General features: G+C 32.7%; 1 protein-coding gene and 1 long non-coding RNA gene across 2 annotated transcripts; both read right to left on the reverse strand.

Annotated features, from left to right (window-relative positions):
- Positions 1–8,128: 8,128 nt before the first annotated feature.
- On the reverse strand, positions 8,129–11,335 carry LOC134705446 (uncharacterized). Its single transcript, XM_063564174.1, has 4 exons — positions 11,237–11,335; positions 10,961–11,053; positions 10,078–10,168; positions 8,129–8,325 (listed from the first exon to the last, which is right to left on the reverse strand). Exons 1-4 carry the CDS (start codon positions 11,246–11,248, stop codon positions 8,168–8,170), a joined length of 354 nt encoding a protein of 117 aa, XP_063420244.1. The 5' UTR covers positions 11,249–11,335; the 3' UTR covers positions 8,129–8,167.
- A 7,805-nt stretch (positions 11,336–19,140) lies between these two features.
- Positions 19,141–21,223, reverse strand: LOC134705447 (uncharacterized). Its single transcript, XR_010105568.1, has 3 exons — positions 21,125–21,223; positions 19,857–19,947; positions 19,141–19,230 (listed from the first exon to the last, which is right to left on the reverse strand). It is a non-coding gene; the product is annotated as an uncharacterized LOC134705447 (long non-coding RNA).
- Between the last annotated feature and the right edge of the window lie 2,015 nt (positions 21,224–23,238).

Genomic DNA, 23,238 nt, shown 5'->3' on the forward strand with positions numbered 1-23,238 from the left:
ACAATGCATGTGTAAAGAATGGAATAAATGTCTTTTAAATTATGCAAATAAATTCGAAAATTTTAAACGGCTAAAAGGACTTGTAATCACAACAATTAGATTGTTTGCATTTTAAATGACTGCTACGAAGTACTAACACAGAACGTGTGATTTTTTTCAAAATTGTATTGACTTAAATGAACATGACAAAGAGATTTATTTTCTGTTTGTAATTGTATGTGTAAGGTGTATTTGTTCTATGTAGAAAAGTTATATTAGATAATTTATTTTCAAGTAAATCTTGGGTCTATATACACTGTTGAATTTCAACTCGTTTATTTATTTAATATATTATACTTTTATGTTTATTTCTTTTATTTAGATATCTTCAAGATATCTGTTGTATGCATGGGGAATTTTTGAAATGATAGTAAATAGAAATGATAGTTAAAAAGTCAAATATTTTTTTATATGTAGAAAATAAGAATTGTTTTAGAAATTTACAATGTTGATTTATCATGACTGTACATAATCTGTACAGGTTTGAAGACTGAAAATATTCCATGGAAAACATAACTTATTTCGCCTTTAGTTATCTAATGACATCGACATAGTAAAAAAAAACAACATTCTAATGGATTGCAATTTCAATATAAAAGACCCCTAGTTATTTTTGTGAAAATATACTTGGCTTTGAGCTTTCCTGCATGGTATTGGTAAACCCAGAAAATCGCTGGTGGCTACCGTGATGCATGGAATTTATAACGTGTTTTTTTCCCTTTTAACCAGATATTTTTGCTTGCTTACGTTGTGTCCTGTTAAATATTACAGACTTTATAAGATTTTTAACTGCATCGAGGGTAAAACGATATATCCCGATACATTTAACTTTTCATATTTTTCAAAACTCGAGGTTTGCCGAGCTTAATGAATATTAAGCAAATACGTCGCATCATGCGAGACATAAGAATTACTATCCATGACAGCGGCAGCGCCGTAAACTATTTGTATAACGCTCAGAGTATAGAAGGATGTTTCCTACATTGTATGTAGATGCCTCATTTTACGAAGTTTCCGTCTGTTATATGTTCATTGTTCTTGAACTCATGTTCATGCATGGTCATAAGAAGCAAACGTTAAGGGTTTTTTTTAAAGTGAATTTCTCACTTATTATGAGTAATTGGGTAACTTTATCTGGTATATTTTTTTTTTTTGCAAATTCTGCATGTCAGTCATATAGAGTTTAAATTGACCTCAACCTCATTTCATGGATCAGTGACCAATGATAAATATACGTGATTATGTCCGTTTCCTAGATATATACTCAAAGCAAAGGTAAGCTTTTTAAGAGTAAGGATTTCTTGTGTTATATTAAGGTATATAGCAGACTTGGGGTAATTGTAATTGTAATCGTTAATCAGCTGTAATTGATTACAATTTTCCAAGTAATCATTGTAATCATTAATCAGCCAAAAATCTGATTACATGTAATAAACTATATACTAGGAATTTTTTTTTTGAGACAAGTGACTGTGATTCGGGTTGACTTATGGAATTGGCATGGTTGTACGTCATACTAGTCAACATGCATCCGTCGTGATTCATCTCTCTTATTTCCGGTGACGTCATTAGAGCCATACATTTATATTGGGAGCGGAGAATGCCTATTTACGAGTGCGCCTTAGTGCCCTTTTATTAAGGGGGGGGAGCGATCTATACTACTGACGAGTGCTTGACCAGTAACCATTCGCTTCGTATACTCCCTCCGAAAAACACAGAGGCTCAAAGTCCATAATAAATCAAAAGGATAACAGGAATACTGGACAGTACAACCCCAATAAAAAAATAAATGATGGCATGCAGAATGTAACCTTACCTTTTTTGCTCTCAAGGAAGTTATTAAACCAAGAGTTCCAAATGGTGAAGTTGAAATCATCACTTCGTTAAGTTTATGGACGCCATCACGAGTTGGTTGACCGTTATGGAATAACCGTTTCACAAATAATACCGGACATGTTCTTTACGTCCCTTCCCTTTTATGAATGTGACCTACCGAGTTAGACTATTTACCGGAATTTTATCACATAAGCAACACGATAGGTGCCACGTGTGGAGCAGAATCTGATCACCCTTCCTGAGCACCTGAGATCACCCCTAGTGTTTGGTGGGGTTCGTGTTGTTTATTCTTTAGTCTTCTATTTTGTGTCATGTGTACCAGTGTTTGTCTGTTTGTCTTTTTCTTTTTTAGCCATGGCGTTGTCAGTTTATTTTCGATTTATGAGTTTGACTGTCCCTCAGGTATCTTACGTCCCTCTTTTAAAATATTTATGTAAACTGCGTTAAATAATATAGTTGAGTTTCTGCTTTTTATGTTACGATTTTTTTATTTATCCCCGCCATTTATTGTCTGTTGTATTTTCTTTCTGGTATAATAAAACACTTACTGATTGGATATTCGTATCCGGATACAACGATTGCCCTCGACTACGCCTCATGGCAATTGTTGCACCTCGGGGACAATAAATTTACTATACCACTCATAACCAGTCAATAAGTATACATTGTTGGTTAGATACTGCCACCCTAGTTAAAAATAAATTTTATTTTCAAACTTTGCAAAGATAGTGTACACAGTTTGAATCCTCTATTTTGTACCTCAAGAATAAGACATTTATGTCTTTGTAATACCAGTGGGATCTATTGAATATTATTTATGGAGAAACATAACCATAAGCTTTTAATTTAACCATACTGTTTTGCTTTATTTTGCCTTTTTAACTTTTTTTTTTTTTTTTTGTATTTGAGCGTCACTGATGAGTCTTTTGTAGACGAAACGCCCGTCTGACGTAAATACAAAATTTAATCCTGGTATCTATGATGTGTTTATTGGTACATGTATACATATAATATTCAGATATTTCCGAAATTTCTGTTTATGAACTGGGGAAAAGCATCAAAATGCAGATAACATTGTTTGACATCATTGGACATAAACATTGATGATTAAGTAACAATAGGTCACAGTACAACCGCCAGCACTAAGCAACATCAAGCTATACAACGAGTTATATAGTATTCATATGCAAGGCTTGTAGCAGTACGAGGTTTTCGTATTACGATTATGACAACAAAGATCGTTGTTACCTAAACCACATCCGAAATCTCCAAAACACCGAATGGTATTTGCACTGTTGTTGTCTGCTACTAAACAAGCACCACCCTTGGACGAAAATCCTATTGCTAGAAATATATATATAAAAAAAGACAGTGTTAACGCTTGAATACTTTATGCAATTTTATGGTTTTGTATTTTTACGATCAAAAGAATCAATGGGCCGATCATTAGTCCAGTCAAACTAAGATTTAACCTCAAACTAATTGCAACAGAAAATGTTTTAGTTCTAATCTATAGCATTATGCCCTTTAAGTACACAGAAAAAAGTCCCATAAAATCTAACTTGAGGAAAAATCAAAATTAGCACTTTTAATTTCCTAGGGAAATTAACATTGGAAGGGGAGATAACCCTTACAAAAATGAGTCTTTTTTGGTCAGTTTGTGGTTGTTTTTCTTGAAATTTATGTAAGTATGATACTTTGATGGGGTTATAAGTTTGTATTTGACTGAAATATGTAATCTTCTGCTCATGAAATGTACAAAACCGAAGTGGTATGGGTAGTTTTATTTTTTTCGTGCATTTATCATTAAAGAATTTGCAAATATGAAGCTTTGTAACCATTTTGAAAAAATAATGTGAAAATTTGGTAATGTTTATAAATGTATATTAAATTATTTCATCAACTTACTTATCTAAAGAAACTTTAAACCACAAAAAGAAGAATACATGCTTATTTATTTTTTATTAAATTTTAGATTCTTTACCTTGACATGTTGAAAAATTCAATAAATGGTCAACTTATGAATTACGAAATCTAGATTATAGCTTGATAACATATATGAAAACACCTTAAGAGTTGTTTATTTTACTGTAAAGACCGATAAAAATTCAAGAATCAATACATTCTGATGAACAGAAGCGATAAAGTTATAATTTTGTATCAATTTTTATTGATATTTCTGCCTTTTTTGCAAGAGTTATCTCCCTTTTCAATACAAATCTCCATAGGAATTTTAAATGGTGATTGTTTTAGTCTTCCTCAAGTTAGATTTTATGGGACTTTTTTCTGTGTGTAATTGGGTATAAAGCTAAAGATTAAAACTTAAAAATCTTCTGTTGCAATTACTTTTAGGTTAAGGTAAAATTTATGCTAAATTGACTGGACTACATTGTGAGTGTGTAAAAGGGGGAGGGGTATTGGCATGGGCTCCTTGTCAGATACGAAATGTTACTGTTGCTTCGGCTATTCTGAATTTAGCGTACTGTGCTGTCTATAGCCCGTCAATTTGTTTACTCATTTGTGAGATTTCTTTTAAAAGTCTAAGAAATAAACGTGTAGATGTAGTGAAAAGTAAAATAACAAAATTAAAAAAAAAAGATAAATAATTCCAAGGAAAATTTAAAACGGAAAGACCTTTATCAAATTGCAAAATCAAAAACCCAAACACATCAAACAACTGGAAATCAACTTTCAAATTCCTGACTTGGAAAAGGCACTTCCTGATGTAGAAAATGGCTAATTAAAACTTGTTTGATAGCTGACTTCACCTATAACTTGTCTGACAGTTTCACTCAAAATAAATTATATAAATTTCTTCGAACACACGAAACTTACTCGGTGCACAGTAGGTTTCATAACGACATGTTTTTTATAACACTGCGCTGCTCTGGAAATTTCACATACTTCTTCAAATTGACAGCTTTTACCCTGAAGCAAGCAAAACAGATAATAAGCTAAAAAAAATATTAAGAAAAGCTCAATCATATTTTAAGAACATCGGTTTTGCCGTAATGTTAAACCGATTGATCCTTTAGGTTTATACATATACATTAAAGCTGCATATGCATACATTTTATATACCTCCAAGATAAAGCTATTGCATCAAGTTGTAAATTTTAGTACACCCGTTCGATTGTTTTACGAATGATATCACAATATGGTTGGTGTTGTCATAATCTGTGTACACCATTGTCTTAGTGTTTTCAGCTTCTCTTCAATATATATATATATATTGTGAATGTCCATATGGTATAGTTTCCTTCATTTTTTTAAAATTGCCATTCATTGTGGGAACTTTACAAAATTAACAAATCAAAATCAGACTACGTTAAATATTTCGTAGGTTTTAAATCTCACACATTATTTCCTTCAATTTTAGTTTGTAACTCGGATTTGTTTTCTCTCAATCGATTTATTATTTTTGAACAGCGGTATAGTACTGTTGCCTTTATTTAAAATTCATTTTAAGTATAATACCCTGCACAGGGTTTGTTTTAAATTCTCGATATACGAATTTCTGTAGTTGCTACAGCTTACACCAGCAATGATAACGAAGACAACCGCTAAAATCTGAAAAAGACGCATAATTTGATAATGTTACGATACTTAGTAGTAATCAGGAAATTATCAGAGCAAAATCGACAGAAACAACGATACTGGGGCCTGGTTTTCGATACTGAAACTTTGTACATTGCTTTATTATTAACTATAGTGTTACTGTTGAAGTCTTTGTGGGGTTCCTGTTGCTTATTCTTTAGTTTTCTATGGTGTGTTATGTGTCCTATTGTTTGTCTGTTTCATTTTTAGCCATGGCGTTGCAAGTTTATTTTTCGATTAATGAGTTTGACTGTCCCTCTGGTATCTTTCGTCTCTCTCTTTTAACTGTAATGTTACAGTAGAAGCTAATACCATTTTGCTTCAGTTTCTTTTGTAGACTATTCAGACATCAGACTTGGACTTCTTTTAAATTGAGTTTTACTGTGCGTATTGCAATGTGTTTCTTTATCCTACATTTGCTAGAGGTATAGGGGAAGGGATGAGATCTTTCAAACATGTTTAATCCTGCCGTATTTTTGCGCCTCTCCCAAGTCCTGAGCTTAGTGCTACGTTCATTTTCATTAAACTAGTACAAAATTTTATTTAGGGGCCAGCTGAAGACCACCTCCTGGTGCGGGATTTTCTAGCTGCGTTGAAGATCCATTTGAGGACTTCAGCTGTTGTCTGCTCATTGGTCGGGTTGTTGACATATTCCCCATTTCCTTTCTTAATTTTATCTGTTAATCCGGGTATGATCATTATGCAAAATTTCTTTATTCATTGTCGGATTAAAAAAACCTTGATAATTTATATATTTTTGGTTCGAAAATAAGAATGAATTATATTTGATAGATTAATTGGTTGCTGTTTGTTGTACGTCTTGTGGCTTGATAGATATATATGAAAAAGACACAGTACTATGAAAAATAAATATAAAATAAAATAAAAATATTTCTTAGAAAATGTATCGATACTGTATGATTACTCTCTATCTTGAAAAAAACCCAATATGTGATTAAAAGTGGTCTCGTGACAGTCAACGTCATCATAGTCAAATGTCCGATCACACAATGAGCATTAGCAATATATTAGATGCGTGAAATGAATGCGTATTTGACGACTGGGTGCCTATCATATGGCAACTGTTTTTTGTAATGCTGAACGCTCTTCAACTTTGCACTTGTTTGGCTTAAAACTATTTTGATCTGAGCGTCACTGATGAGACTTATGTAGACGAAACGCGCGTCTGGCGTATACAATTATAATCCTGGAACATTTGATAACTTTTTGCACCCTTTGTAACAACTTTCTTGTACCGAAAGTATGAAATAGGTAAACTTTAAAACATCTTGAACTTTAGTGTACAGACAAAAATTTCTATAATAAAAAAAGTAACATTTTGTGTTTGATACATATATTTATGTTACCCTGTAAATGCACTTACCAAGCCTTAGAAAAAGATATATGTTGATTTATGAAGTTCTTAAAAAAAAAAAGAAGACACATCAATACAATTTTTAATTTTGGTCGTGTTGCCTATTTTATTACGAATCCGGTAAATAGTTTAATTTGGTAGGTCACATTTGTGAAAGGGAAGGGTGTTATAGTTACGACAAAAGGCACATATCCGATATCATCTGTGAACGGTTATTCCATATCAGTCAACCAACTCGTAATGGCGTCCGTAAAATTTACGAAGGAATGATTTCAACTTGACCATTTTGGAACGCTTGGTTTAATAGCTTCTTTATGAGCAGCAATTCTCCATTAAGGAAATCATGATAGGAAATACAAGCCCGGGAATATCGAACCTACCGCGGAACGTAAAGTCAAAGGATATTGCTTACGTCTTATCTTTTTGCCCAAGAAGTTCCTGTATGAAGTCAGCCTCATAATTATAAAGGAACAAGTCGTCAAAAAGAGGAACACAATTGGTTCCCATTGGAATGCCGACAGTCTGTTGAAAAACACGTCGTTCAGAGTGAGTGTACATAATTTGAAGATGAATCTTCTATTTTGGAGGTTAAAAAAAAGACTGTTATTTCTTTTTTACAACTAGGATCTATTGGATACCATGCCTGAAATTGAACAAAATAAGAGGCTCTCAGCAGGACAAAACTCTGCGTGTCGTGATACAAAAATATTCAATTTCTGCATTACGTTGTAGAGAATAGTATGAAATTATACCATATATTATATATGGGGAAAAGTAAATATGAGATTTCCGATATGTTTAGTTTCATTAGCAATTTGTTTAGTTGAACGAGCCTTACTCTTTTGGTGTGATATTCCGATAACATTTCATAAATACTTGTGAATCAAAGGAAAAAGAATTACAATGCAGTAATATTTGTTTGAGATTATACAACATAATGTTGTTGAAATAGATTAGAGATATTTCCTGATTATCAATAAGACAATTTCCTGCCAGATACCACATGACGTAGATGTTAGCGACAACAATAGACGTATTTACACTTGTATGCAAATTTGTCCGCCATTACATAACATCACACAGCAGGTTCCCGTAAACTTTGACTTCATAATTCAAAATATTTGACGTCACAACTAAAAAGTGATTGTTGCTTGACGTCAAAAGGTTATTCGGAGGTGATATAAGGTCATTCGGAGGCAAAATACAGCTAAATACCAAAAGTGTAAATACTTTTAACAGTGTGACCTTCAACAATGGACAATAATAAGCTATAAAACTATATACACTTGGTATATATTATATTCATATTTATTTTTATATTCAAGGTGTGTGACAGTACGACGTTTTCGTATTACGATTATGACAACAAACATCGTTGTTACTTATACCACATCCGAAATCTCCAACGCATCGAATACTACCGGCACTGTTGTCGTCTGCTAATGGACAGGCACCACCCTTGGATAAAGATCCCCATGCTGGAAATATATGAAGAGAAAAAGGAAATTGTTAACAAATGAATTCTTTATGCATTTGCATGATGATGTAATTTTACGATGAAAATAGACAACGTTAGGCATCGAACATTCCTCATTGTGGGTGTACAAAGGAGGGGATGGGTCGCTCGCAACAAACACGGAACACAGAACATGTTTTATTAAATACAATTCAGGAACAAGACTTATTTTTTTTAGAATCAATGTCATATATTTTATCTGCGATTTGCAATGGATTAGAAAATATCTCACTTTTATACCTATATACATTTTTTATGGTGGTCCAAATCCCTACCCCTCAAAACACACACCTATAATGAATGATTGGTGCTTAACACATTCGAAAAATATCTGTAAAACCTCTTGTTTATACTATTATTTAAACGAAATAAACATGGTTAACTAGATTAAATGGACAAAACTTTATAATGTAAGGACTTTAACCCATGAAAGAAAGACAGTATTGCATAATACCCTGTTTAAGTTTCATCTATGAAAGCAGTAACAGTAATATTTTTCTAATACACATCGTTTCCATATTTGAGTTGATACAATTCACTGAAAGAGCTGTACGTTTTAAATCAAAAGTTCTCATTTTACACGAAACTTGTTTACTCTGTCATAGTTCCCATAGTGGGACTACTAGTAATCGTTTCTTGAATAAAACCACATAGTGAGCTAACACCTTAAGTTATTGTCGGTAACATGCTAAGAGTTCAACTTGAAAGTGTGAAATTTTCATTGAAGGCAGAAAGAATTAGCATCGACAACTTGTGTATCAAAATAATTGTTATATTACTTGAGGTTCTCTGTTAGTTCATTCTGCTTGCCTGGTACGTAGTCAGATTTCGAGATTGTTGCTCCAATTGTTCTGAGTTTAATATACCACACTACCTCAAGCCCTTAAAGTTTTGTTAAATGTTTTTTAACGCATAAGAAATTAACTTGAGTTCGGTGTAGTGGGGCATTCCAGTTAATTTCTGACAGATGGGGATGGATGGGGAAATGTTTGTTCATACCTATCAGAAAAAAAAACATCATGAAAAACTACCTATCAGATCTATAAATTAAGACCTATCAGATGTAGAGTTTCTGTTCATATTGGGTGGATGGGCTTTCATGGGAAAAATTGACCTATCAGAATTTTTACTGCAAGGATTGTACCCATCAGAATTTTTAAATCCAATACCAGGTAATGCATAATACGAAACTGTCTACATTCCAAATACACAAATATAACGGAATTTGATGAGACTGTTATTAAAGAGAGAGGGTTAGCGCTATAGAACCAGGTTTAATCCACCATTTTCTACATTTGAAAATGCCTGTACCAAGTCAGGAATATGACAGTTCTTGTCTATTCGTTTTTGATGCGTTTTGTTATTTGATTTTGCCATGTGATTATGGACTTTCCGTATTGATTTTCCTCTGAGTTCAGTATTTTTGTGATTTTACTTTTTTCCAAAGCACCCCTAAGATATGAAATAGGTATTTTTTGTAACCCCTAAGATGTAATTATATTTAACTATTTACTGTTGCAACACCCCTCAGAAATTGTTGCGAAAAAGTGTACCTGTCAGATGAAAAAAACCCAAAATTTCACCCCTAAGATGTATAAATTTTACACCCCTCAGAAGGACCATCCATCCCCCATTATCAGATATTAACTGGAATGGCCCAGTGAACCGCACCAACAATAAATTATTCAAATTTATTCAGACACGTAAAACTTACTTGGGGCACAGTATGTTTCATAAGTACATGGTTTTCTATAACACCGCGCTGTCTTGATTTCGCATACTTGTTCAAATCCACATTGTTTATCCTGTAGCAATACAAACAAAATATTAAATAACAATCTAAATGGTTATAAAGAAAACTCCTTCATATTCTTTGTACATCAATTTCGTCATAATGATAAGCCGATGAATCTTTTGGTTTATAAATATATATTACAGCTGCGCATGCACACGAATTAAACCTTACCAAATTATAATCCTGGTACCTTTGATAACTAATTAAAGATACTACGATATTCCAGAACTTGCGTTTCCAATTGTGATTTTCCTGATAAAAGGTTGCTTCTTACATGTGAAACTATTTAACCAAGGGTTACAAAATGTAAAATTTAGATTATCCTTTCGAAGAAAGTTTTACGAATGTAATCACTAGTTGATGACTTTTATGAAATATCTGTGTATAACGTGACCTTGGAAACAACCTAGTTATCAGAATTAAATCCTCTTTTCCTGGAATATGTCATCACCACATGTCATTCCAAAGAACAACATGACGGGTGCCACATGATGATCAGGACCTTTCCGGAAAACCTCAGATCACCTTAGATTTTTGAAGGAATTTATGTTGCTCGTTCTTTAATTTATATGTAGTGTTGAAAAAAATTAGCTGTCTGTTCGTAGTTTTTCATTATTTTGCATGGTTTAATTTTGACATAGCGTACAGCTTTTTTCAGTTAATGAGTTTGGAACGCCACATGGTATATTTTGCCTTTTTTTCAAATTTCAATAAATTGTGAAAACTTTACAAAAATGGCAATGAAAAATCAGACCACATTTGTTAATGTTCGTAAAATTTCAAATATTGTAATAAATTATACCCTGCACATGGTTTGTTGAAGATTCACAATGTACGGATTTCTGTAGTTGCTGCAGTTTACACCTGCATAGATAACGAATAAAACAGTTGAAATCTGAAATTAGAAAAAAATGAAAAGTTAGATGACAAGTCATACAGTCGTATGGTTATAATTTCAAGAAAGAAAATGTAAAAAAAACATGAAAAGCAGGGGGAAAAAAGAAAAGAAAAACAACAGTGTGAGTAGACACAGGAAAACATACTAATTCTGATAATAAAAATATAAGTATAGACCTACCAGTATTTTCATTTCTATTCCTTGTGTTCATCAGTTGTAAAATTACCTCTATGAGGTTTTGGTGTGTATTTATAACAGGTGACAGCTTGAGAAAACCACGAAAAACAATGAAAAGAAAGTAATTCATCATGTTCACCTAATTATAGATCAATTATGCAACATTATACATGGTCTGCATAGTAAATATAATGTAAGTTTTGAAGTAAAAATTATTTATCCGGATATAAACACTATTTAGAATTTGTTTTCTCTTGGAACATTGCATATGGCCAAGAGTCATATTGTAATAAAAAAAATTAGGTAAACTATAAAGTATAGAACAAGAACTTTGTATGTCAACTAAATGTCAGATGTACGGTTAAAAGTAGTCAGTAAATTTTCAACATAGTTACCAAATTTTGAATTGTTAGTTAGAAAAAACATCTAAACAGCGGAAAGTAAAGTTAAAGGATACTGCTTACGTTTTTTTAAAGTCAGCCCCATAAGAATAAAGGAAAAAGTCGACAAGAAGAGGTCGGTTTCCATGGGAATGCCGATAGTTTGTCCTCCAAATATTAATAATTTAGACAGAGGTTTCGTGGAACACTTGGAAGACCCAGCAATATACCGTTGTGTGTAGGGACACTTGTGTAGTTTGGGTATCCAATACAGTGATGGAAGATCCCGTTCTTCATTTTTGGTTGAGATTCTAAAGTGTCATACAAACAACCCATTAATATCCAGCATTTTCTCGTTAGTAAGTGTCAAGAAGGTATATGTTGAGTTTCTAACTTATACATCCCGTCATAGTGCTATTGTGTCCTGTTAAATTTTTGTATGATTGTCTTTCATTTTTGCTGTTGTGTGTGTGTGTGTTCGATATTACTTGTGTGTTTCTTTGATACATGTTTGTTTGTTTTATAGTGATACAGATTATAATACAATGTTGACTGTTGTACCCCAATTTTTGACATGTTTACCTGTTGTGTCTATTTGTTTTGTACTCTCATCGTTGTCAATATAATGGAAGTTGATGCGACTGTTATACAAGAGAGAGGTTAAGATAGCTATAAAACAGGTTCAATCCACCATTTTTCGACATAAGAAAGTGTCTGTGCCAAGTCATGAATTCGACAGGTTTTGTCCATTTGAAGTTCAGTATTTTTTTGCTTTTACTTTTTATTGATTTCATTTGCTTTGCCAAGTATTGATATATTCTGTGTCACATAAGGATGTCTGTTACCTGAGATTATATGTAACAGTAAAAGCATGAACGTGCTTGTTGATTTGATATCGGTGGAAAAGATGAATAGCGTGGTTCTAAAATGCTTTGTGATATTTTTGTTCCAAACAGAATGTACTTGTGACATTCCTGATATATTTTAATAATTAAACCGCCAAAACGGTGGCTGCTTGTAATTGTAAAGATATTCGTGAATGCATGTATCCTATTAATATGAGAGGTTTTTAAACGCCCGTCTAAATTTTGACGGGACGTATTATGGTATACAAATGTCCGGTGTCCGTCCGTCCGTCCGTCCGTCCGTCCGTCTGTCTGTCTGTCTGTCTGTCTGTCTGTCTGTCTGTCTGTCTGTCTGTCTGTCCGTCCGTCTGTCTGTCCGGCGTAAACATGTCACACCGTAACTTGAGAACGACTTACCCAAAGGTCATGAAACTTTATATAGTTGTTTCTTATGATGGTCAAATGATCTGTATACTTTTTGGTGAAAATTAGATTTAAACTTTTTGATTTACGGCACTTTGTAACTAAAATAGGGGTGTATTGTTTTCACATGTCGCACTGTATTTCAAAAACGATTCTTGATTATGGCTTAAAACTTTAAACACATCTTAGTTATATTAATCTTAATATCTGTATATTTTTTGGTGATGATTCAAAATTTCATTTTTGAGTTATTGAGTTTTTTGTAAAAAAGGGGGAGGTTTTTTTTACATGTCGCGCCATATCTCAAAATCGTTTTATGATTATTGCTACAAACTTTACACATGTCTTTGTTATATTAATCTTAAGATCTGTATACTTTATGATGATGTTTCAAAATTTCATTTTTGAGTAATTGAGTATTTTGTAAAAAAGGGGGAGGTTTTTTTTCATGTCGCGCCGTATCTCAAAAATAATTTATGATTATTGCTTAAAACTTTACACACTTCTTTGTTGTATTAATTTAAAGATCTGTTTACTTTTTGGTTTTGATTCAAAATTTTATTTTAGTGATATATAGTTTGTAAAAAAAAAACAGGGTAGAGGGTTTCCCGCCATGTCTCAAAAACTATATATGGTTATTGCTTAAAACTTTCTCAGAAGCTATTTATGATTATTGCATATAACTTCCACATAAGACGTCGGGCGTATCATGCGCTCATGGCGCAGCTGTTTATTTTTATAATGAAACCATGCATAACTGTGTATACATGAATCGCCATCGTATGTGAAGTCATTTTTATGATTTATTGCGTTGAGGTCTGGACTGAGTCGGGTGTGTCTATTCTGTGTTGGTCTTAGCATTATGTATTCGGGTTTAGTTTTCTGTAATTAGTTAATACTTCAGTTTCATTATGTATATCTCTTTTATATTCATTTGATAAAATTTACTGTTTGCAATAGCATTGATTGTTCTAAATAATAAGGATGTTCTTATCCCAAGCATAAAAACATAGGCGTATTTGACACAACCTTTTTCAAATTTTGATCTTCAGTGCTGTACAACTTTGAACTTTTTTTCGCTTTCGATCATTTATATCTGGGCGTCACTGGTGAGTCTCGTGTGGACGAGGCGCGTTTTTCGCGTATTGAATTTTAAGCCTGATGCTTTTTGTTATCTATTAATGATGTGTTTCTGTGTCTAATATGTTCTCCTATTTATTTGTATTGTAGTCCTGTAATATTATGTTGTCATTTCAATGTTATATTTAACATTGCCATTACAGTGCGAGGTTTGGCATGCCACAAAACCAGGTTCAATCCACCATTTTTCCCCATTAAAAATGTCCTGTCCTGTACCAAGTCAGAAAGATGGCCATTGTTATATTATTGTTCGTTTCTGTGTGTGGTACATTTTAACGTTGCATCGTTTGTTTTCTCTATTTTTTGATAGTCCATCAGCTTGTTCTCAAAAGCGCTCTAGTTAAGGAGTTTGTGTTACACCCCAGGGTACCGCGTTTTTTTTTGGATAGAATTCAACTTCATTATCTTATTGATAAAATACAAGGTGTTAGACTAAAACAAAAGTGTCCAAAAGAGGTTTAAAAACGTCCCTTTCAATTAAAATTTTTAAAATAAAGCGGTTAAAAAAAAAAAAAGTATAGGGTTAATCAACTAAAACAGACACAAAACTATCATATTTTAATGTAACTCGGAAAGTTTTTTGTTTTAAAAAAAATGTTTTTTTACATTACAAACAATCCGATTTTTTTAGTTCAAATTAAGGCATATTTTCTCCTTTCATAAAGAAATTCGTTATACAATTACCCGTTTTATATAATTAAACTTGAGAATTAATCATTATGGAATGTTTAAAAAATTTGCAGTATTTATATTTCGTCTAAAATATGAATTATTTGATAGAATATATGTACGTGCAAATACTCGAGAAATACCGGAAATCATCACATTACCGTCTTTGATTCAGTATACAACATGTCCAATGTATTCACACATGAGCATTATCAATTTGCAACTGAAAACAAACTTTTAACTGTCGATTTATGATGTTTTTGTGAGACAAATTAGTTTATAAAGTGAATGTGTAACGAAATATTTATGAAAAAATACAAATTTAGGTGATTTTTTTTCCGTTCCGAAAAGGTGCACTCTATCGAACTCAATAAAGGTGTGCTTGATAAATTTTTGTGTTTTAGCTATGTAGTGATTGTCTTAAAATTGTTAAGTCATTCAATCGACACACATTGCTTGACAATAGTCAAATAGTCAGTTGTGGGATTTGGCAAAACTTTTTACTTTCTAAGGTTTCTTAGAGATACCCCCCCCCCAAAAAATAGCTTTGTTGGTTTCAGTTTAAATAAAGATCTCGATTCTGATAAAGGTTGGTTGCTTAATGCTCATGAAACAGCTTCAATATCCTTAAAATGTATAGATTTAGTAGGAATGGTTAACCTTGAAACATCCGCCCAAAACACACTCAGAAAAACTCGAATGAAGCGAGACGAAACTAATGTTTGAAATTGTTTTAGACACTGCAAAGCTTAACAAATCCTTTTAAAACACCTGAGCAGATATATGGCTTGTTCTTTGGTTCTGTTGCTTCTTCGGTATTAATGTGCGACCTTCAAAACGCGTATGAAAAGGGAAATTTTGCTTCAGAAATTTTCATTACGGAACGGCTTATTCTAACGTCAACCAATATCTTCAAAACATTCAAAAGAAAATCATTGCTTATATTTAAAAGAACAAGGAAATAAAAGGCAAGCAGTTAATGGCTGATAAGAACAACAAAACATTGAGAGCAGATGAAAACAAAATGTCGACTGCTTGTCATAGCCCAGACAAGATAGTTGGTTATGCGATAGGTTCTCCAGTTTGATTAGGTCCTCTTCCAATGTATCTTGCAAACTTTGATGGTACACATGTAATGAAAAATTAAAATCTGTCCTGGGGCCACTGGGTGGTCTTTAGGAAAAGGTTAATTCCTTAGGAAAGCATGTGGATTTTTGATGACATGGCAGTTATTCAATCCATTACTAGGATACTAAACACTTTTTTCAATTTGGCAATAATTATTTTAAAACCTTCCTTTTAGTTTTGAAAAGAGGTCCCGCATTGATTTTGTCACTGATTAGTATTCCACAATATTCATAAAGAAATTAGAACGGCAGGTCCTTGGGAGGGCAAATCGTTACGATAAGTTCTAGATCATCACAATTGTGTTTTTGGGAAGGAAAGAATGTGTGTAAGTTGGGGGAAACAAAGTTGCTCTTGTTGAATACTTTGGTTTGGAAAAGAGTAAACAATCCTTTAGATTTACACTTGAATGTATTGATTTATTTGTATCACATGGAAGTATGTGCCACAAAATATATGTTGAAAATGAAATAGCGTAGAATGGTTATAGCTTATAATCAAACAGGAAGAATCCGATAAAAAAAGGTTTCTTAATCCAAAAAAATGCAGCTGACAAAGGTTACGACTCAATTGTGAAAAAACCCTTCTGACACTGATGTGGAAGTATTGGTTTACTATTTTCATAGTTGCATATCAATTCTCACATTGTTAGTCTGACAGATACATCTTCCAAATGCAGATTATTAAATGTGCAATCAATGTGTGCGAAATTTGGTGAGAAAGTTTGTAGAAACCTGGCAGGATTTCACGCCAAGACAGGTTGTGATTCAGTTAGTGTTTTGTCTGGTAAAGAAAAAAAGCAAAGCATTATGCTTTTTGACATGTTATGTGGACTTTTCAGAAGGTCTATTCCATCTTGGTGAAACCTTTGAAGAGGTGGGAGAAGAGTTGTCAAAACACTCGAGAGATTTTCGTGTTCTATATATGGCTACGAAATAAAAAATATCGATGAATAAAGATCAGAACGTTTTGAAATGCATTAGATGCGATGTTAAAGTATATTAAACAAGCCAACGTTCAGACAAAGATTAGGAAATCTGCTCTTAAACACGACACTGGTCTGTTGCCAAACAACTATGATTGGATTGTTTAGAACGCTTTGATCAGTATCAATTGGCTAGACCAACCACCAGCGTTAGATGCTTTGATAATTCTGATGTACTGTTCATGTTAAGCTGGTTGTGCCAACAAAAGATGTTCATGTGTTCAACAAGGTTTATCCTGAACAGATAGCTGTATGTTATTGCTCGAAAGCTTTTAGATATAAGGATTATCAAATCGTTGATACATATGCTAACGAAGATGATGGCAATGATGATAATGATAATTCGGTAGATGCAGGTGACCAAATTAAACTGATGATGATTCTATGGATTGATTTTCTGCGTGACCTTAAAATGTGGCGATTCGTTTGTTATTTTTTTTTAAAATAGAGTTCTAGAAACCCTGACAGTTTTTGTGTGTTTTAATTTGTGAGTTATTTCATGAATGTAAAGTATAAATTTGTGACAGAATCGTCCATTACTGGTTGCTTATAATTGTGTTTGTCGTTGATTCTATGTTTTTGTTTCTTAACTTAATTTTTTTTTCCAACAGCCTTTAGTTACTTTATGCCCTATGTTGCAATGTAAAAACATGTACCGTTTTTTTCAAGAAAACTAGTACGAATGCTTCTTTTCATTCAAAATCATGACTTTTGAAAATTACCCCCCCCCTTTTTTTTTCTTAGTCCTCTACGATTTAAAAATTAGCCTGCGTTTTAATAAGATATGATATGTTCCATTTAATAAAAAGAATAGTACTGAATACCTGGTTATTTTTTACATTTTTCTGTAAATATGTGCAAAACAAATTTTTGATATACCCTTAAATAAGTCCCCTTTTAACCCCTTTTGGACACTTTTTCAAAAGTCTAACACCTCTTAAAATATTCTTCAGATACTACTCTTTAAATTTATGCCAAAACAATGCGGTACCCAGGGGTGTAACACAGAATTGAAATTTTGCCCTACCAGCTGATGGACTATGAGTGTAAATTCACATTGCGATAAGACGTGTCACGGTACTTGTCTATCCCAAATTCATGTATTTGGTTTTGATGTTATTCTCGTGGGATTTTGTCTGAGGCTTGGTCCGTTTCTTTGTGTGTTACATTTCAGTGTTGTGTCGTTGTTCTCCTCTTACATTTAATGCGTTTCCCTCGGTTTTAGTTTGTTACTCCGATTTTGTTTTTTGTCCATGGATTTATGAGTTTTGAACAGTGGTATACTACTGTTGCCTTTGTTTATGCTAGATATCATTATTGACCACTATTTTATTAGCTTCAATTATCTTGACGCATTTTATATGATTAATGTGAATTAAATTACCAATTTAATATGTATAGATAGGAATAACCCTGAATCACACACCTGCAATGAATCGCAATTGTCGTTGCATGGGACACTTATCTATTAGCCTTTGTAATCAACAGCGAAAGATTTATCGAAATTCAGGCTAGTTTCCTGAACAGTGAAAATATCAGTGGTACTCTTAATACAAATTGTATCAACAGAAACTCGATCGTATGAGTATTTCCGTGACACAGATGATTTGATGCCTTATCTGTTGTCCATCTTCGAACATTTGGTTCTGTTCTGTGGATTGCAATTCTTAAATCGACAGATCAGGGTAGCTATAAACAGCAGTTGGTTGGATACAATATTCATACTTTGCAAAGTGATCATACACAGTCTTAAGATGAATCTACTATTTTGTACCTCAGGAATAAGACTATTATATTTTTGCTACTTATAGGATCTTTCAAATATCAGGTATTTCCTTGAAAAAAAATAGCAACACGACGGGTGCAAAATGTGGAGCATGGTCCTCTTACCCTTCCGAAACACCTATGATCACCCCCAGTTTTTGGTTGGGTTCGTTTTGCTTAGTGTTTAGTTTTCTGTGTTGTGTTTTGCGTACTAATATGTGTCTATTTGTCTTATTCTTTTTTAGCCATGGCGTAGTCAGTTTAGTTTCTATCTATGAGTTTGACTATTTGTCTAGTATCTTTCGTCCCTATTTTAAAATAAAACGACAGAGCTTTTGACAGGACAAAATTTCACGTGTTGTTATAAAAATTATTTCATATAAACATTTATAATCATAAAATAAAGTGATGTCGAAACTTTCTTAATGAGACATATACCCCTCAAAGACGGTATTGCGTAGATATAATCAGGTTACTGAACAATAGTCAGCATTTTATATTTATTTATTCAAGGTGTGTGGCAGTAGGAGGTATTTGTATTACTATTGTGACAGCAAACATCGTTGTTACTTATACCACATCCGAAATCTCCAAAGCATTGCACATTAAAGGCACTCTTGTTGTCTTCTTTAGGACAAGTACCACCTTTAGACAAAGCTCCCCCTGCTGGAATTATAAAAATAAGACTTGTTTAGCACTGGACACTATTAAATGTAAATGTGTTTGTGGAAGTGTTGTTCGCAACAAACAAATAGTTGTATTTGATACAAAAACTGTTTTTCACAGGAAAAAGCTTTAATATCAAAGTCGTTGTTGTAGTTAAGTTTTCCCTCATTAGCAATGACAACAAACTATTCTTTTCATTTACCCACTGAACTATTCAGCTCGATCATTAAACTCATGTCCACTCCCAATTCACATATAAGACGCCAGATGAATACTTGTAGTTGATGCTTAAGTCATGAATATTATGTTGCTTTTCGTTTGATGTGTTTGAGTAATTAACTGCGATGTGATAAGTTCAGTATTTTCGGGGTTTTTTTTCTTTCTCTTTAATAATTTGTATCCACTTTTTATCTTCCTTAAAAATCAAGAAAGAATTTTGATTAATAACAAAATCTTCAGTGCATGCAATTTCTGGATTTGACTATACATCTGCAGTCATATTTTTATAGTGCAAGATTTCCTCTGTCGGATAACGTACAATAAAGTTGTCTGTTTAAACATCTCCACTCAGTCGTGCGCACCGAAAAATAAAACTTTTATATTCTTCGAATATATTCAATACTTACTTTGGACACATTGGGTTAAAGGAGGACATGGTGCTCTTACACACTGCACATTCTTGATTTCACAAACTTGTTCAAATCCACAGCTTATATCCTGTATGAATAATAATAAAAATCAAAGTATGACCTATATGGGTACAAAGGAAAGCTCAGAAATAATATGATAATTCATTACAATCTTTAAAAAACAGAATAACAACCGACATCTTCCATTAACGACATCACAGGACACCACAAACAGTATCTTGAATTCCATTCAATTATATAAGAAACGGGATCCACACAATTTCTATTATTTTGAATTCCATTCAATTATATAAGAAACGGGATCCACACAATTTCTATTATTTTCACAACACTTGTTCAAATAATTATCCTTACTATGACGGTCTTGCGAGGCTTTTTTTAACTAATGCTGTGACAAAGCCATAATATTGGGGACTAACACAATACTTTATCAATGGAAAATGGAAATTCACTCGACTATACTGACAAATAAGACATATGTGAAATGTCCTTAAAATACGGAATACCACAATCTATAAGGCATAACACAATATCTAACTGAACTTACAATGGAACATAATCATAATAATGCATGAATGTTAGATGAATAAATATTCTCATTAGGCAAATTAGTAATATAAGTCATATTTTGGTACCAACTACGCAGACTGAAAACGTAGATAGTACACCATAATCTAAGACGTGGTAAAGTTGTCTTTAGATAGACACAGACACATCATATATGTCAACCAATTCGTGATGGTGTCCATAAAATTTACGGAATGTCATACACCATACGACGGAGCGGAAGATATGATACTGCAGAGAATAAAAAAAAGAAGGTAATTGGGAGGTCAAAATGTTTTAGTTTGTATAGATTTTAGATTAAAGAGTCTAGATTTTAGTATGCATGAACTAGGTTTTTTTTACACCTAACTACGTTGGCTTAGAGTGAACTCCAAGGAAAACCGAAACCGGAAGGTCCTTTAACAAATTGCAAAACTAAAAGCTCAAAGAATTTAACGAATGTAAAACAACTGTTATATTCCGAACTCGGTACAGGCACTTCCTAATGTACAAATGGTCATTACATCTGGTTTTATAGCTAGCTTAATCTCTCAGTTGCATAAAATTATGATATGTTGACTATAAATGATAAAACACTTCAAAACTAATGAATTACAAATGTTATACTCCTGACTTGGTACAGGCATTTTCAAATGACCATGACAATTGTTCGTTGGTTTTCAAAATATTAACTTTACCTTGCACATGGTCTGTTGAAGTCGCTGGATCTCTGGATTCTTGTAGTTCCTGCATTTCTTACTCTTTACACAAGAATAGACAACGAATAGAACTGCTAACATCTGAAACAGAAAGACACAACGTTTGCTTCGGTGACGATACTATGTAGCAGCGTAAAGATATTATGAAAAGTAGTTGTATTATTATAGTCTTAGTGCCATTAATTCCAGAAAGAACTGTAATGTGTGCGACTGGATTATGCATAAGAACCAACCACAAATGACAAATGTAAATATATATATATATATTAATTGATAAAAAGGAATATTCATACATGCATAATAACATTGAAAGTAGAAGATTTCGAAAAGTATAACAATAACAATAGTCTATGGAAGAAGCGTATCGATAAAAACTTTTCTTATATCAATAAGCGATATTGTCTAATATCAATTGTAAATATGCAGACATTCCATGTGGAAAATGTTGTTTTCGGCAACGAAAAATTAAGAAAAAACTATCTATAAAATTTATTATTCAAATTTAAACAACAATTGAGTCTAAATATACACTCAGAAGTTAGTTAGAAGCTAAAGTTTATGTCCTTGTAAAATTTGAAGTGCTGTGTTTTTCTTATATAAATAAATAAACAATGCGATACTTTTAAAATATCAATGCGATACTTTTAGAATATCATAGCGGTGTTTTTGTAATATCGATATTAGTAATTATTAGTATTAATATTTGACTGCTGTATCCATATTTTAACAATTTTACCTATTATGTCTGTTTTGTTCATGCATCGTTGTATGAATTTGATGATACTGTCATACACGTGACAGGTTTAGCGCAATATAACCAGATTCAATCCACCATTTTCAAAATTTGAAAATGCCAGTACCAATGGGGTTTAATAAACAATGTCTTAATCAAATAGCTATAAGTATCGAAATCATTGTTCACATATATATATAACATTTAGCAAATTTATAATGGACGCACCGGAATAATATATATCAGATATGCTCGCAACGCATGCATGGAAGACTTTCTTTATTGAAAACAATGAAACTAACTTTTGACAAAGATGAATCATACTGTCCTCGATCAGATTGATTTGACAAAATTTGGCCTGTGCATTTTTGAATCTCCTTTTTTATACAAATTAGACTGTTGGTTTCTTGTTTGAGTGGTTTAACACTAGTATTTTTTGGTTCCTATATAGCGTGGTGTTCGCTGAGAGTCAAGGCTCCGTGTTTAAGGCCCTACTATAACGGTTTACTTAAAACAAACTATTACTTTGATGGAAAGTTCTCTCATTCGAACTCATGCACCATCTTCTTAATATATCTATGAATCTTATTTCAGATAAACCCCTTATAAATAACTGCTTTACTGTCCTTCAAAACGTCATTTGGGTGCTGAATCTTTTGTTAAGTGCAATATGAACAAACACACTTCTAAAGCTTTAGACGTTAAGCACGATATTGCGTCTCAAATGGTAACGTCATTTTTTTTCGTTTTACTGCGATTACCGATTATTTGGGATAAGTTTTGTATTTCCCTTGCAATTTTTGTTTTGCACATCAACATGGATACTTCTTATAATGTTTTGTTGTACTGAATAACCATAGAGTATTTCCCAATGAAGGTAACGTAAGCGACAAACAACAAAATATATCGAATTTGTGTAATGCATATCTTTATGAAATGAGAAGATATATGAGTGATGAGTGTCAATGAGACAACTCTCTATCAGAGAAACGTAATCAAGTGTAATGTTGTCCCATTTAGATCCGAAAAGGAAGAGGATATATATTTTGCTTTAATATAAAAAGTCTTGCTTATAAAATTCACTATACTTTCTTTAATAGCGATACAAATAGATTATGAAATGAAACGATTGTTAGGAAAAAAGGTTAATTATAATTCATCTCATATGTTAACAAGCTTTGTATGATGTGGAGAGGTAAATAGCCACGCTTTAGGCCCGATTTTATTTTCACTTTCAATTCTATACACATGAATCTTATTGCAGTAAAATAAAAAAAATATTGCAGTCAGTTTACGCTTCCCAAATTTGAAAATTTGATAAAGACGTTTTGTTATCCATAGTCTCACAAAACTTTTTCAC

The sequence above is a fragment of the Mytilus trossulus genome, chromosome 2, assembly GCF_036588685.1.
Source record: "Mytilus trossulus isolate FHL-02 chromosome 2, PNRI_Mtr1.1.1.hap1, whole genome shotgun sequence".
NCBI classification, from domain to species: Eukaryota; Metazoa; Mollusca; class Bivalvia; order Mytilida; family Mytilidae; genus Mytilus; species Mytilus trossulus.